General features: G+C 49.6%; 3 protein-coding genes across 3 annotated transcripts; 1 reads left to right on the top strand and 2 right to left on the bottom strand.

Moving 5' to 3' along the window:
• Positions 1 to 585: 585 nt before the first annotated feature.
• On the top strand, positions 586 to 2,188 carry LOC108017988 (uncharacterized). Its single transcript, XM_017085330.4, has 4 exons — positions 586 to 842; positions 1,492 to 1,559; positions 1,635 to 1,797; positions 1,864 to 2,188. Exons 1-4 carry the CDS (start codon positions 722 to 724, stop codon positions 1,962 to 1,964), a joined length of 453 nt encoding a protein of 150 aa, XP_016940819.1. The 5' UTR covers positions 586 to 721; the 3' UTR covers positions 1,965 to 2,188.
• Positions 2,162 to 11,959, bottom strand: LOC108017987 (protein DOP1 homolog). The gene is made up of 11 exons (XM_017085329.4): positions 11,777 to 11,959; positions 11,099 to 11,328; positions 10,803 to 10,981; positions 9,510 to 10,742; positions 9,135 to 9,435; positions 8,318 to 9,080; positions 8,096 to 8,204; positions 3,740 to 8,028; positions 3,379 to 3,574; positions 2,968 to 3,310; positions 2,162 to 2,904 (listed from the first exon to the last, which is right to left on the bottom strand). The coding sequence occupies exons 2-11, from the start codon at positions 11,249 to 11,251 to the stop codon at positions 2,683 to 2,685; spliced, it is 7,788 nt and encodes a 2,595-aa protein (XP_016940818.3). The 5' UTR covers positions 11,252 to 11,328; positions 11,777 to 11,959; the 3' UTR covers positions 2,162 to 2,682.
• A 279-nt stretch (positions 11,960 to 12,238) lies between these two features.
• Positions 12,239 to 15,984, bottom strand: MetRS (methionyl-tRNA synthetase 1). Its single transcript, XM_017085713.4, has 6 exons — positions 15,756 to 15,984; positions 15,547 to 15,668; positions 14,637 to 15,472; positions 14,474 to 14,578; positions 13,267 to 14,418; positions 12,239 to 13,210 (listed from the first exon to the last, which is right to left on the bottom strand). Exons 1-6 carry the CDS (start codon positions 15,856 to 15,858, stop codon positions 12,466 to 12,468), a joined length of 3,063 nt encoding a protein of 1,020 aa, XP_016941202.2. The 5' UTR covers positions 15,859 to 15,984; the 3' UTR covers positions 12,239 to 12,465.
• Positions 15,985 to 16,076: the final 92 nt, after the last annotated feature.

Genomic DNA, 16,076 nt, shown 5'->3' with positions numbered 1-16,076 from the left:
GATAGTTTGATCTTCCGAAACGAAAAAGTCAAGTATGACCAAATATGATGACGTTCAGTTTATAATTCTAGTAAGTATGCATTTTGCCTGCAAGCACTTCTCCTCACCCACATCTTTTGTTGTTCCGGTGCTCTCCCAATTGTATTCACTCACTTACACTAGGCAACAGGTGGCCGCTTTCTGATGACTTCCACAGTAAAAAAGACTTTAAAGAGAAATCAGAAGTATTTATGTGTTATAATGGTTTTTTCTGATGCTTAAACATACCTTAAATCTTAAATATATTAATTGTTTGTAGCTTGTCTACAAAAAACCTTTTAGAAGATTTTTTCATCAAAAGCCCCCATACCAAAGCCTATTACGTAAACAATATTTTGTCTGATTTCTACCCACCCATCACACTATTTATCTAGTGATTCAACCCTCATCTCAAGCACAAAAGATTACGTTAACTTATAGAAGAAATTTACTTAGGTTTATGTTTAAAAGAAAGCCAAAGAATGTCATTTGATGGACATTTTTAGATTCCAAATGAAATATATTTTTGTTGCTTAGTTTCGCCCAACTGTTGCTTCTCAGAGACCACGGCTTTTTGTATTCAGTTTACCATTGAGTCTTGCCCAGTGCGGTCGTGTTTCCGTGCGCTCAGAGATCCCAAACCGGTTTTGTGCCATAATATTGTTTTTCTTCTCAAAGTGTTCTTTGCGTACCAAATCCCAAAATGAAAATCGACCTTACTGTGGAAAGGGGCCCTTGCAACACCGATTTGCGGAGTTGGTGTCTGGGAATTGCGATCTACTGGCTAATAAGCACGACTTTTAGCGTCATTTTCGCTCCAAATGGTAGGAGAAATGGCCACGAGGCGTGGCATTTGTTTATTTCCATAAACGGAAACAATAGCTTTTTAGCTCAGAAAATTCAAATTGTCATATCATCTAGACAAAACAAGACAATGAGCTAATCCATTCGAGACAAACGCGTTTTATCACATCCATCGATGACGACATCGGTGACCAAATCGGGCAAGCGTTTCATTCTAGATGTGTACATACTAAAAGGCTTACATTTGGATGGTGTATAATATTCTCTAACCCAAAAAACAAAAGTAACAATTTGCTGATTCTTCATCTCAATCTTTTGCGTTTACAAACGCATTTATGTGATAAGATTACTTACAATTATTTAAGTATTCCTTATTGTGATTATGCCCAGGGATGATCTTAGTGTCGGAAATTAAATGGTGTATATTTAAGTTTCTATTCTACTCTTTCTACTCATTCTACTCTTGAAAAAAATGTTAGGACGTATAAAGATTTATTTAAAAAAATTATATTATTACTATTACCCGATCTAATGTGTAAAATATTTATTTTCTGAGCCGAACAAGCTTAAGAATTTAGCGCCTTTAAAGCTTGTAAGCGTGGGTAGACATTGACTCATATTTATTTTAATCTACCGAGCGCCTAATAAAATAATTTGTTGTCTTTGCAGTTCTCAACTTTGTTGGTTTTGCAATTGTTGTAATCGCCAATATTTGTTTGTTGATCGGCACCCTAAGGGTAAGTAATATAAATTATTTGTTTAACACATCCTCTTTCTTTACTTAACGAATCATAAACCCTTATCAAATGCAGGAAAAGCATATTTTGGTCTTCGTCTGGCTGATATTCGCTGCAATCGAAGCCATTAGCTTTCCGTTTGCCGTTTTCGGTGTTATCTTCCACTACGGAGGATACCGCGAAGCCACTGGAATAAATAACGTTTTTGGCGCCCTGCTCGTGTACATCATTACGTTCTGTGAGTAATGCTCTTACAATAAGTATGTGTTCATCATTTAATAAAAATTCTTCTCTACCCTTACAGTACTTATCGCCTTCAGCGCCCGTATTGTGTACTCCTTCTACCTCCAGCTGAAGAATAACGACGCCAACAAGCAAGCCCCACGCACCCTAAACGTGGTTTAGGGGCCTAAAGATTGCCATTTTCGGTGTTGTCTTCGGAGAATACTGCGAGGCGACTCGAAAACATAATTATTTGGCGCTCTGCCAGCTGGAGAACAGCGAGTCCACCAAACAAACCCCACGCTCCCTGAGCGTGGTTTAGTTTTCTACTACTAGATTATTTATTGGGGAATCCCTACCATGTTCTTCTCAACTCAGTGTTTGCAATAAAATGCGATTTTATTTTATTTGATTGCAGTTTGTCGTTATACACATCTCTTATTCACATCGACTCGGGAGCAACTATCAACAGTTAAATACATTGGTTACATATACATACAGGGTGCTATTGGCTATTAGGCTACCGCGTTCTTAAACATTCAACATTTAAAACGATAGATCACTTTACGGACAGTTGTACACTCGACCCGGGGTTCTATCTATATAGCTAGCTATCATACTCGGCATCGTCTTCTGCTGCATCTCTTACTTAGACATAAAATGGAAAGTTGGTCTTCTTATTGTTGCTGCTGTCATTGGTGTTTTGGGTCTGCGTAAAGCTCGTCTCGGCATTTTGGCTGGTCAGCTTGGCCTGCACGGCGGCCAGGATGCGGGCTGCCTGGCCACCACTTCCCGGCTCCATGGCAGACTCCACACCCAGATTAAGATTCAGCTTGAGCTCGAACAGGGACCCACTTGCTTGGATCTGCGACTGCGTCTGCCGGTGGGCAACGGCCGGTTTTCATCTTGGCGTGGTTATGCTCGGCAGCTTCTCCAGGAAATCGTTGGCCAGTACCTCCTCGATCTCCTGCAGACAGTTAGCCACGTCGTTCTCTGTGTCGGCGAAGTTACGTGGCTGGGGGCAACTTATGCCCAGCGTGGTGAAGAAGGCGTACAGCTCCTGCAGCGACTGCAGTTGCTGGAAGTGCAACATGAGATGTCTATTGCTGGGACGTTGCAGAACCTGGAATAAGCCCAAAAACTAGTTAATCGATTGAATCAACTGAATAGGGAGAGAATATCTTACCGGTGATTGACTGGTGTACTTCATATCCATCAGCCTGGCCACACGGCTCACATGCGGCACATACAGTGCGGTGGGCAAGGTGGCCAGGTTCTCCAAGCTTCCGTTGGGCAGACGCACCTCCTCCTCGTGCACATCGAACTCGGTGCCCACAAAAGCCCATCGGTACATCTGGAAATGTGGCAGCTTGGTAGCGGGCAGCACGCATCCCAGTTCCAGGAGCTTGCAGGCCTCCAGCTGCACCGATCGCCAATGCTGCATCGGCGTCTGGGAATTGTAGCCATTGCTAGCTCCTGAGGCAGAGGACCAGGACACATCAATTCCCGAAGGCATACGCATTTGTTGGCTGCAATAGAGGTTCAACACATAGTTTGATTAACTAAACTCTTTTTTCGATTGGCTGTGTTTACTTACTTTCTCTCCTCGCTCTCCGACTTCAGTTCCTGTTCCATTTGCAGAAACACTTGCACCATTTCCGCAATGATTATGGGCCACAGCGAGGTGACGTGGTCAGGTGACATGCGTAGGAGCAGCACACGGAAGCACAGGAAAACGGCTGCCTGTACTGAAGGTCCCATGGGAACAAGTCGCAGACTGTTAGCCAGTTGCTCTGTGGTAAAAAAAGAAGTTCGTGATTAAGTAAACTAATTCCCTAAAGTAGCACCAATGGGCAATAAAAAATAATTAACTCCTGAACATATAAAATTTCTTAGTGTTGGCTCGAATTTTGTATTCCCAAAACTATGCCTCATTCAAATAAAAAACTCGCACTCACCCTGGATGTCCGGCATGTACTTGTTGTGCTGGTCGAACTCGCTGCAGTAGATGACGAAGGCAAGTCGCTTGAGCAACATGGCCCGCTGCTCGTACTCCTGATCCCGCGACGTGAAGATGTTCAGACTGCCCGCCTGGGAAAGTGAGACGCGGGTCATCAGCTCCCGGAACGTTGTGTTGTCGTAGGTCATCAGACTGTCCATGATCATGCGCCAGAAGGGCAGGCACGAGAGGTGCATCTGGAAGAAGGCATTGTCCAGCAGGAGATCCAGCATATCCTTCCGCCACGCCTTCCTAGTGTACTGGTAGCCACTCAGGCTGGCCAGCAAAGCGGAGCAAGCGTAGAAAAAGGGGACGTTCCGAGCAGTGTGGTTCTTCAAATACGGTGTTATATTGTATAGCAGCGGCGTCACTATGTTGACCACCTTGTCCTTCTCCTGGGAACCGTAGGCCACGTCCAGTAGGTTAGAGAGTATGGCTGCTAGAACACTCTGAGCCTGCAGCGAATATTGCTGAAGTCCTCCACCTCCTACGCTGTTATCCTTGGCCAACCCATCAGTATCTTCTTTTACGGCCAGGTTACGGCGCAGCCAGGTCGTCTGCTCTAGACAGGATCCAGCCACGCTGGAGAGAGAGTCTACCAATCGGGAGGTCACGTCATGTAACTCCCGCACTTCCTTTTTGTCCTGGAATGGCATCTGCGGGCAGCGCTGGACGAACTCGTTCAGGAGCATCAGTAAAGCGAACTGCGCCGGTGGTGTCAGATTTAAGCCATCACGAATGAGTGCCAGCAGTGAGCTCCAGGCATCCGCCAACTGAGGAGCGGGAGCAGACCTCATGTAGAAGTAAAAGAGCTCCAGAGAACTCACCTCGATGCTAAGCTGAGCAGGTGGTCGGTGGATTGGCGGGGGTGAACGCACCACGTGGTGCAATGTCATAACAAAGGAATCCATGGGCATTACCCGAATGCTGGAAACTAAGGAAACCAACGAAAGCTGAGCGGGACACGCCTGTAGAGCGGAGTTTCTCTGGAACTGCTCTGCGATGCTCAATCCGCTCATGTTTGCGGCAATGCCCCGCTGCTGCCAGGTGACAGCCACAGCCGCCAGGAAGTTGCAGCCATGATGCAAGGACACCGGCGATAGGAACTCAAGAAGCTGCTGGCGAACCGGGCGCAACTGTCCTAGCTCGCTGTCCCATATGGCAGCCACGCTGCTCATAATCCTTGGAAGATGCGAGAGAACGGCATTGCGTGCAGCCTGCAATTGTGGATTCCTTGGAGCCGGCGCTGAACTGGAGGACTCGCTGGCCGAGAGGAATGAATGTACGATGCTGTTGAGCAACTGACCCGTGCTAGAGCTCTGTGCCGACGAGCTGGTCTGCGGGTAAGCTTGATTAAACAGGTGTGAGAGAGCCGTCTGCTGCGTATTGTCCAGTAAACAGTAGTGGCACAAGATAGTTAGAGCCTCCAGTTGGGATACCACATAATCCGGAGGGAAGTGCCGCTGCTGCTGGAGACCCATTTTGGAGAGGCGGTCTAGATTGCTGCATAGTTGGTGAACTACGCTAATCACAATGTTCGTGAGTGAGCCAAATGAGAAACAGTTCAGCGATGAGGTCACCAAGTCCGTCCAGTTGCGGTGTAAGTGCCGCAACCGTTCCTGCTGTAGTGCACCCAACACAGCAGCCAGAAACATGGGCTGCTGACTAATCAGGCAGTTGGGGAGATACTTCACATTGGGAGTCGCTCCCTCTGCTAAGCGAGTGGGCGACGCATTGCCTGTGGAATCCTCGCCAGCGGAGGGAGGCGTATCCTGGCGCAACTGATGAACCTCGTGCTCCAGGCGGATTACAGCCAACAGCAAACGTAGCAGCTGGAGCTGGAAGCAGTCCGCATGCAGCTGATCGTCCTGGGGATCATTGAAGCTGAGCACCTGCTCCGCATAACTCCCGCTGTTAGAGTTGGCTCTACGGCCATAACTGCACACCGAGCTGTTGAGACAGTGCAGCATCACCTTTTGCAGTTTCGCGCGGGCCAACAAATCGGCAATATAGTTGGCCAGGCCCTTGCCCATGCCTTTAACAATCTCTATAAGTTCCGAGCAGATCAGGGTCAGCAGTTCAATGCTTTCTAGCTGGATCCTCCGATTGTTCACAATATCCTGTAGCGTGGGTGGCTGTCGCTGCGCATCCAGAGATTCCTTCTGGAAGTAGCCACGGGCGTAGAACAAGCAGAGCGTGACCAGCAGCTCCAGTTGCATGCAACCGCGATATCCTTGAGCATACTCGGAGCTTCCCACCCCACCATCGAATCCTTTACCGGAGATGCTCTTGCGATGGCGCACAAGCAACTGTTTCAGGCTCGCGCTCGAAAAGGATGTGGTTATCGACAAGCAAAGGAAGGTACGTCGATCGCAGCAGATAATATTGCGAAGCGTTTGCAGCGCATACAGGGTCTGACGGGTGTCGTAAATAGCCAAGTAGATCAGAAGGTGGTTGTGGTACAGATGAGCCGCATCCGCCAGGGAAACCGTGCTCTTCACAGAGCTCCGCAGACTGGTCTGCTCCTCTGCCGCGGCAGCCGCTGCCGCAGCTGCAGCTGCATTATTCTGCCGCAGGATCTCCACGTTCTGTTTGCCCTTCTCCAGGGTTTTCTGTATGTCAGGTTGAAGCTTGCTGGTTTCTAGACTGAGATTACGTCTCTTGTCCTCCACATTGATCGTGGATTCGGTTGCTGGCTCTGATTCTTCCTCCTGTTCCGGTTGTTCGACGTGAGAGCCACTGATATTACTATCCGTAGAGGTCTTTGAAATGCAGCTGAGTCGTTTCTTCTCCCCAGCAGTCAGCAGCTTCTTACGCTTTCCTAGCTTTTTGTCTTCCCTGAAATATTCATCCGCTGGAAGCGCATCTGCCTGGAGGTCAGGGATGCTATCATGATCCTTCTGCTCTAGAGAGTTGAGACTGGTTTCCCCCGGTGTTTTTTCCCTGGTTAACCGATAGGTCTTGCGGCTCTTGATCTTTTCGTGTTGGGTCAACGCCTCGGTGACACTTTCACAGTCGCCCACAAATCGCTTGACATCATCACTAACACCAGCACTGGAACTGACCGTCAGGCTGTCTTCTTTCTCTATGCTCGTTTCGCGAAGCTCAGAATCAGACTCGAAGTCGCTGCTGTCCGAGTGGTCGGTAATATCCTGGTCGAATTGAAGATCCGGTTGATTAGGTGGATGCTCCTGCGAACGTTGCTCGCTCTCGTCCATTGCGCTGGCTAGTTTCTGCTCCAGCGGCGTCTCCTTATGCGGGATCTCAATGCGAGGCTCTTCCAAATCTGTTTCGTCGTCAAAGTCGTTGGCATTCTCTAGTGGATTAATGATCAGCCCGATGGTGTTTAAATCCTGCGTGGCTTCAGCGCAAGCGGCAACAGTCGATTTGTCGCTTACAAAGTTGGAAACCTTGTTGGCCTTGCCCCCACTCAATGTGACTCCAAAGATCTTCTTGGGGAAGTTCCTGATGGGACTCTTCTTCTTAACACCACTGGAGTTCTCCATGTGGTGGTACTTGACATTGCCCTGCTCCGAACTGATGGCGTACACATCCCGCTCGAAAGCAGGCGTAGCCTCGGTATCGACTTCACGGTACAGCTGCTGCATGTGGACGATGCCAACGCGCTTGGAGCTGGCCGAGAGTAGGATCTTGTAGAGAGGCTTGGTTAGGCGGGCAAGATCGCCGCGGAGAAGCGACGCCTGTAGCCAGTTGGTCACAAAAGTGCGCTCGGACATATAATGTGGTAAAGCGAGGGTGTCCAGCACTTTAAGCAGCGTCTTTTCGAATCCACGTGTAGTCTGCTTGTCCCTGCCGAGGTGCCACAACAACTCGAACTTTTTGAAGCTTCGGGCCTGACTCTCTCTCAATCTTTCCGTGGACTCCGTAGGACAAAGGAGTTGAGCATCCGCCAAACGCTCCAGTTGGAAGTTACGTAGGGCAGTTTTTCCCAAGTCTGCACGGGATTGCGGCTGTATTTGTAGCAAATGTTGAGCTTGCATTCGATTCCCGATGATGGTTTCCACCAGACCGCTTTCCAGGCAGCTGTGTAGCTGATGAAGAAGCGCAGCAATCTGGGCAGGATCTATGCCTGCAGCGCCTAGGTAATCCCACAAAATGGAGCTCACCAATTGGAACACGCGCGTTTGCTGCTCCATGTAGCTGACATGACCAAACTTTAGAAGCGGCAGCATCACCACAAAGGTGACTCCTGGACTGGTCGTATGCTCGATTTGAGAGCGTAGTAGGCTGAAAGGCATTATAAAAGTATTGTCAACCAAAAGTGATCAATGAGGGGTACTTCATAGGCACTCACCTTATCAAATCGAAGAGCGTGGTAATAGATGCCACCTGCAGCTCCTTGTCGCTTTGGGCAAAGCAGGCCACCAGGCACAGGACCTTCAACCAGTTTGGCAATTCAGGCTCTAAAAGGGAATACAAAAATCTTAATCTGGAAATCCCGAATTCATCCAATGTTCATCATCATTACACTTAGAAAATGTTAAAGAAGTTGCTACTGATTCTAGCTCCCACTCACCATTCTTGTCCAGCACGATGTGTTTATTGCAGTTGGGGAAGGTAGACATTTCCACCAGCAGAGTAGCCGCTAGTTTAACTGCTCCACGTAGAGAGCTGCTCAATTGAAGCTCGGCTAGCTGCTGTACACTACGCTGCGTCTGTCCATCAATAAGCAGGCTCTGTTGCTTCTCCTCCTGCGCCTCGCTGTCGCTGCTTAGCTCGCTAGCACTGGCGGGCAGCGGCAAGGATCGATTGAGCAAGCGCTGCAGCTGCTTGGAACGCGGAACAATGTCCACCCGAAGCAAGTTAAACAATCGCTCGATTTGTGACTCCCTCAGTGGACACTCGTGATCCAGCACCTGCTCGGCCATAAAAAGATTGGATGTATGGATGGTGCTTGTGGTTCGCTGTAGCTGCACCTTCACTGCGCATTCTTTCGGCTCCGCTTCAATATGGAGCAGTTTACGGGCCAAGTAAACCTCGAAGAAGATTTCGTACTGGCGAATGCACTTCTCCAAAATGGAGAATCCGCGCTGTTGTGAAGCTCGGCTCTCCTCATCCAGCTGGAACTGCGGCGACTGATCCGGCGGAGCACTCTTTGGCTCTTCTGCACTAGGTCCATCTCCCACCTCCGTTGAAGCATTCGATTCAATCAGGACAATATCCTTGGGTCGCTGCTTTTTGGGGCTTCGTATGAATGGCACCCTAGCCTTGGCCTTCAGCTTCTTTATGCTCCGCGGGGTGTCCAGATCCGAGGATGACTGCGGGTCTGAGGCGCTGATCTGTATTCAAGAAATGATTAATTACAGATTTATGTTTTTACAAAAGTTACGCACATCCTTATCCAGCTCCGAGAGTCGAGAAATTGACTTGGCCTTCTTCTTGCTGGGACTTTGACGTCCCACGCTTTGATTGGACGCTGAGCGCCGGATGAGCTCTTCATCGTTGAGATCGGCCCCTTGCAGTGTGTGCTCCGCAAATTGGTTTAGCCGTGAGTCGGATTTGCTCTTCTCCAGGGAATTTCCATGCGCTCCGGACTCCACCTTTCCGGTCTCACTCGCCGAATTCACAGTAATCTTCTCATCCGACGAAGAGCCCCCGCTCTGATCTACCAGCTTGTTCAGTTTTATGGGACTTCTGCGGGTAAACAAAAAGATAAGAGGGTTGCTAAGGATCGCCTGATGCTTCTTTGTTTCTTGTTTTTCGCTTACGTTATCATAGGCTGCACCCTCGAGACGATTTTCATGCAGAGCTTAAGCGACGAAGTGATCTCGTTGCTGCTCACGTGATCCATGTGTAGGGAAAGAAGCTGGGTGATGGCCAGGAACACCTTGGGAAGGTACACCCTGGTGGTTTCCGTGTACATCTCCAGAGAAACGGTTTCCAGCAGGAATTCTGTCAGCACGCAGATCTCCATTACACAGGGATCGCCAGATCCCACGTCACATGCATATTTTCCGGAGGTTTCTCCCGGCTGAGACTTGTCCTGCGCGGGGTTTGCCTGTTGGCAGGCCTTTTCAAACATGTTGGTCATGTAGCTCCAAATATAAGCTGGATCGAAGGTGGCAAACAGCAGATTGGCAGACTTTAAAGCCTCCGCATTGCCACTCGAGATGTACATGGCCCGAATTATGTCATGGAGCACATAGTCCAGCACAGCGCTGCCAATCTCCGCCTTGTCGAGTAGGGAGAGCATGATCCTGTAGGGCTTTAGGTCCATTGGGGCACACTCCAAACTCAGTCTCAGAGTGGTGATTAAAGCTCTGATAAGAATGTGGCGCGAATGCTTAATGAAATACGGTTCTGGTTCCTCATCTAGTGGAGCGTTTGAGGTGTCCAACGATAGGGTATCATAGGTTGGCGAGTTCTTGGCCACCTCGCTGCCTAAGAGCCAGCTGAATAGTCTCCTGTTGAGCGACATGTCCCTGCGGAGTATGGTATTGAGCCCGTTGGTGACTAATTTTACCAAGTCATCCTCGGAGAGCAGCGCCGTGTGCATGGGAAAGCCAAGCAGCAGGAACTCCAACGTGTTTCGCTGCACCAGGATCAGCGAATCGTTCAGGCAGACACACAGGGCCGACATCATGATCTCCCTGTTGTGCCCCATGATGTAGATCTGCTCCTGCATGTCCAATCGCTTGTTGAAGTGCTCCAGCAGGTAAGTGATGGCCGGCAGACGAATAGTTGCATTGTTGGCCACAGACTCCCACAGGACCGTGTAAAAGTGCATGGGATTGACGGCATTGCACACTTGTTTGAGCAGAGAGCTAATGCGCTCGAAGTGATCCAGTCCGCAGTCGTATCCGGGTAGCACGCCATTTAGGAAACCGCTTAGAGCGGGCCGCAGCTTGTCACCCAGGGGTACGAAATAGGTTTCATAGATGGTCAACAAGGCGGGACGCACATTCATGGCCGCGTAGCCAAGGAGCGGGAACAAACCAGCGCTGTGGGGATGAAAAATACGCCTCAGTTAAACAACAAATTGGGTTATCTGTGCCACCGACCTGTATATAAACTCCGTGGCCAGGCGCTCCGGCCCTGTTTTGCTGAATATCACCGAGTAGGTCTCCAGGGCTTTCAGATGCACCCCGGAGGGCAGGGCCGGGTGCATGCATTGGGCCAGTCGCTTGGCTATCTTCAGTCGCCGGGGTATGACCTGGTACTGCGTATTGCTCGATATCGCCTGTCGAAAAGGGGGAAGGCAAATTAACCAACGAGTCGAGATAAGGGTCCCCGGAAACCGCTGTGAGTCAGTGGCTCCAGGGCTTATCTGGACTGCCACCAAGGGAGCCAGCTGTACCTTGCTGAGTTTGCCCAGGGCCGAAATCAAATCCGCCCATTCGCTGGAGTACTCGAAATTGCGCAGCGCCTTGTCGATGTTGGTCATGTAAGTGCGATACTTCGCCTCGGCCATCAGCTTCTGCTCCTCAACGAGTGCGTCCGCGGACTCCATGGCGACGTCTTTTGCCAGTGGCTCTATCTAACTATCAATATATTCGGTAGGTTCGATTGTTTTTGGATGGCAGAGCTCTGTGAATAATCAATGGCAATCAATTAGCAAACACTTGTTGCCCTCCACACTGCGTCCTTGAGTTCCAACTCCCACACACACTTTGTTTTTCACTTAAACTTTGATGGGCTGCATATTTGAGCAGTGTGGCAGGCGGAGCACCTGTGAAAAACTGGGGATTCTTTGTGCGAGTGGTTCCGCTTAATTGGAGGGGCTGCCAATTGACCCCACATATACTAGGGGCTCCGATTTGCTCAACTGCAATATCGGGCAAAAGCTAATGTCGCGTGGCAGGAACAAAAAAAAAATACATTTCTGAATAAATTTAAACTCTCTCTCTTGGCAAAGTGCAGTTAGGTCTGCGGGGAGAGAGAGCGAAGAGAGAGGACCAGCTGATGACGAATATTCTGCTGTTTTCATATGTGGTGTGGGGAAGGGGAGAGGGGGCGCGTGACGGGACAGACGTACTTTGTTGTTGTCCCCTGTTCGATGTTTTCACTTTCCAGACACCACTCCGCGCTTTTTAATTGCTCCCCCTTACCGCAGCTGAAGTTGCTCGACTTTAACACATTTTACATTGTCTAATATTGCACTTTTGTTTTTATATTGCATTTACATGGCAAATTTTTTGCTGTAACTCGCTAGCGATGGACCACCGATTGATAACTGTGACCTCTTCACCAGTATTCTTAAGCCGCGATAACAATTCAATGGCGTGTTTCACAAATCTGCAAACTATCACAACACAAGCTTTAAAAACTTAATTTATGATAGAAGTTAACCAATTTTACACTTCTGTTTTGACCAAATGAGGGACTAATATAAGAACATTTAGCGTGATTACACAAAATTGCTTCGTGACAGATCACCAGTCCAAGTTATCGATATCCAGACCAGTACTATTTAATCGAAATTCAAAATGCAGTTCCCTTGAAAGTCAATGGTTTTAATGTATCTTTCAGAAACTCAATAAATTACTAACTGATTCAATAATTTAGCCATACTTCAAATAAATACGAAGGTTTGTTAAATGCAAACGCATAACTTAAAAGAGATGAATTGAACTGTGCCAGTTCGTGACTAAAGATTTGCCATCGAATGCGTGATTAGAAAAGTTGAGGTAAATGTCCAGCGTTATAAGTTATGAGGTCCAGGGCCTACTTCTTCTTCTTGCCCTTGCCCTGTCCACCGGCGGCTGGGATTCCAGTCAGTGCGGCTAGCTGGTTTTTCAGGCCCAACAGAATATCAACTTCGGGTTTCCACAACGCAGCATCGCCCGAGGCCTTCAAGGTCCTGACCTTTTCGGCCTGCTGAGCAATTTTGTCTTCCAACGCTTTGACCTGGGCAGCGTCTGCAGAGGCGGCGGGTGAAGGAACGGGAGCAGCGGCGGCAGGAGCTGCCTTGGCTGCCTTTTGAGCCGCCTCTAATTGTTTCTTCAGGTCCAGCAGCACATTTACCTCTGGCTGCCACACGGCTTTGTCTTTCGTGCTTCCCTTGAGCTTTCGCACTTTGTCGCCCTGCTCTTGGATAGCCTTCTCCAGATCTTGGACTGATTGTGACCCATTAGAGGGAGCAGGAGCGGCAGCAGGGGCGGCAGCAGGCGCAGTCTTCTTAGCCTCTTCCAGTTGTTTCTTGAGGGCCAGTAATTTGGTCACCTCCGGTTGCCATACAGCCTTGTCCTTGGTGCTTGCCTTCAGCTCACGCACTTTATCCGCCTGAGCCTGCACAGCTTGCTCCAAATCTGCAGCGCTGATTTGACTCTGGGCAGCAGTCTTTGTCTCCTGCGCTCCGCCGTACTTGCTCTTGAGCTCGTCAATGAAGGACTGCTCCAGTTTGGCAAAGAGTGGAGCCGGTTTCCCGATTTTGTGACCAGCACGGAGGAGCAAAGTGGCAAGCGGCTTCCTGGAATGGAATAACAGATTAGGATAAATTTGATCATTCATTTAACAGGCACTTACTCTGCATTCAGCGGCGTCTGTTTGGCATTGAGCTGACCGAACAGAGTCCTAGCCGTAGATGGCATGTAAGGGAAGAGGAGATTCGCCAAGAGGCAGGCGATATTGACACAAAGACCAATAATGGTGGATGCTCGCTTCTTTTGATCATCGGTGCCCTTCAGTAGCACCCATGGCTGCTGGGTTTGCATGTACCCATTGCCATGCCGGGAAATAGCCAGCAGATGACGAATGCCATCGCGCAGCTTGGCCTTTTCCAGGGAGTTGATGTAACCTCGCAGTTCGCGGTTAATCAAAGCCAGCAGCACAAGCTCATCTTGAGTGGTGGCCACTTCAGGAACAGTGCTGTCGAAGTTCTTTTCGCAGAAGACCAAAGCGCGGTTCACAAAGTTTCCTAAGTTATTCAGCAGCTCGGAGTTGTTGCGGGCAGCCAGATCGTTCCAACTGAAGCTGGAATCCTGACCTTCGGGTCGGGCAGAGGCCAAATAGAAACGCCATACATCAGCAGGAATGCCAGTCTCCTGAGCATCGTTGCCAAAGACCCCAATACCACGACTCTTGCTGAACTTGCCGTCCTCGTAGTTCAGATACTCGGTGGCCATGATGTGTGAGACCAGCGTATGACCCTTGTTGATAGCTAGCAGGACACTGGGCCACACCACAGAGTGGAAGGGCACATTGTCCTTGGCCATGAACTGGAAGAGCTCTACATCTGTGCCCTTGGCTGGCTGCCACCACTGCTGGTACTCCTTGGTGTAGCGCTTGGTCATGGACACGTAGCCAAATGGAGCATCGAACCACACGTAGAAGACCTTCTTTTCGAAGCCCTCGTGCGGCACGGGGATGCCCCACTTCAAGTCGCGGGTGATGCAGCGTGGCTTGAGACCCTCCTTCAGCCATGCCCTCGTTATCACCTTGGCGTTGTGCGTCCATCCTCCATCCGACTTGTCCACCCATTCCTTGAGCTGTGCTTCCGCCTTCGGCAGATCGATAAACAACTGATCGGAGGATCTCAGCACAGGGGCGCTGTTGCACACCTTACATCTGGGACGGATCAGCTCCGTGGCATTCACCAGCTTGCCGCACTTGTCACACTGATCGCCACGGGCATCCTCATAACCACAGCCAGGATGTGGGCAGGTGCCCTCCACAAATCTATCGCAGAATTGAAAATTAGAACAATTTCAAAATAAACAACAAAAAAACCCACCGATCTGCTAGGAAACGATCGCACTTCTGGCAAAGCAGCTGCTCTACGCTTTCTGTGATGATGTAGCCAGCTTTCAGGACATCTTGGAAGGCCTCCTGTACAATGCTATGAAAATACAAAGACGTTTGATTAGGAGGCTTTAGTTTGAGCACCTAAAACTCACTCTGTTTGTTCCTGGGTTGTGGTGCGTCCAAAGTAATCAAAGCCTATGCCGAACCAGCGGTAGATGGCGTTGTGTAGCTCAAAGTACTTGTCGCAGATCTCTCGAGGAGTGAGGTTCTCGGCCAAGGCCTTGTTCTCCGTGGCGGTACCGTACTCATCCGTGCCACAAATCAGGAGTGTGTTGTATCCAGCGGAACGCGAGTATCGAGCATAGATATCAGCAGACAGCACACAGCCAATGATGTTGCCCAAATGTGGCACATTGTTGACGTAGGGAAGAGCCGAAGTGATGAGCACGTTGCGTTCTCCAGCTTTGGGAAGAACAGTGCGCTCCTCTTTAAGTGCCTTGGGAGCTGTGTATGTAAAGGCAGCCTGTGCCGCGCTGATCTCCTCGTCCGTAACAGTGTCTGCCACCGTGGGGGTGGTATCCACCAGCAGTTTGCCCGGATCCGCCAGGCTGAGACGTTTTAGCGGAACATGATGTAATCCTCCATAACGATTGGACTGCTGCAGTGCATTGAAGGTAAGATCCTTCAGCGGCTGTTCGTTCAGAACCTGCTGCACCTCGGGAAGGGCCTTCACCCTGCCATACCAATCCCTCAAGCTGTCCACGTTCTGGGCGCCTTTTAGCGTGCCATCCGGAGCCAGGAGCGACCACACGGCGATGTCGGCGGAAGTGAGTTTGTCGCCAGCAAGGAAGGGCGAGGATTTTAAGCTGTCGTCTAGTTTCTTGACCAGGGCATTTAGCACTGGCAGTGCGTTGGGATCCGCCTTGTGACCCACGGCCATGTGGTGGGCCAAAGCCGGAGCCAGCAACGTGGCAGACCATTCCAACCACTGCGGGGGAGCAGAAACAAATTAGTTTAACCTTCAGGGGTCATGGGCCAATAAGTCTTTTTTGGGAGCCCTACCTCATCGCGCCGCTGCCCCTCGTCCACGAGAAGGTACTTGGCAATGGCCGCCGGCGAGAAGAGGCGCAGTCCGTTGTCCAGCTCCAAAGTGGGCAGCACCAGCAAGTCCTTGAACTTGGCGTCTGCAATGTCCAATGGTTATTGCATCAGAAATGAGTCACTTAAGGGCATTTCCCTGGAATTCAAATGGAATTCGAGATACAACTTACCATTTAGGTTAACCAGCTGCACCTGCACCGGTCGCTTGGCGAACTTGGCCAGCATCAGCAGCTGCAGTCCCAGCGGATTGCCTTCGTTTGTGTAGATTATCATCTTGCCGGGTTCGTGCGCTACTTCTAATTCAATTTACGTGGCAAAAAGGGTTAAAAATCCAGCCAAATTGTGGATGCCCACGAGAAACTATTGTTTTGGTGATGGACCGATTGGAAAAGCTGTCACGCCGTCGTTCTTGTTATCGATTATTTGGCGGGCGTCTTGACTTCTAGCTATTTATTATCGATGGAACGTCACTTGGAAATATTTATTATTTA

This window comes from Drosophila suzukii, chromosome 2R, assembly GCF_043229965.1.
Source record: "Drosophila suzukii chromosome 2R, CBGP_Dsuzu_IsoJpt1.0, whole genome shotgun sequence".
Classification (NCBI taxonomy): domain Eukaryota; kingdom Metazoa; phylum Arthropoda; class Insecta; order Diptera; family Drosophilidae; genus Drosophila; species Drosophila suzukii.
The sequence above is the reverse complement of the archived record's forward strand: the minus strand, read 5'-3'. Positions and strand labels throughout refer to the sequence as shown.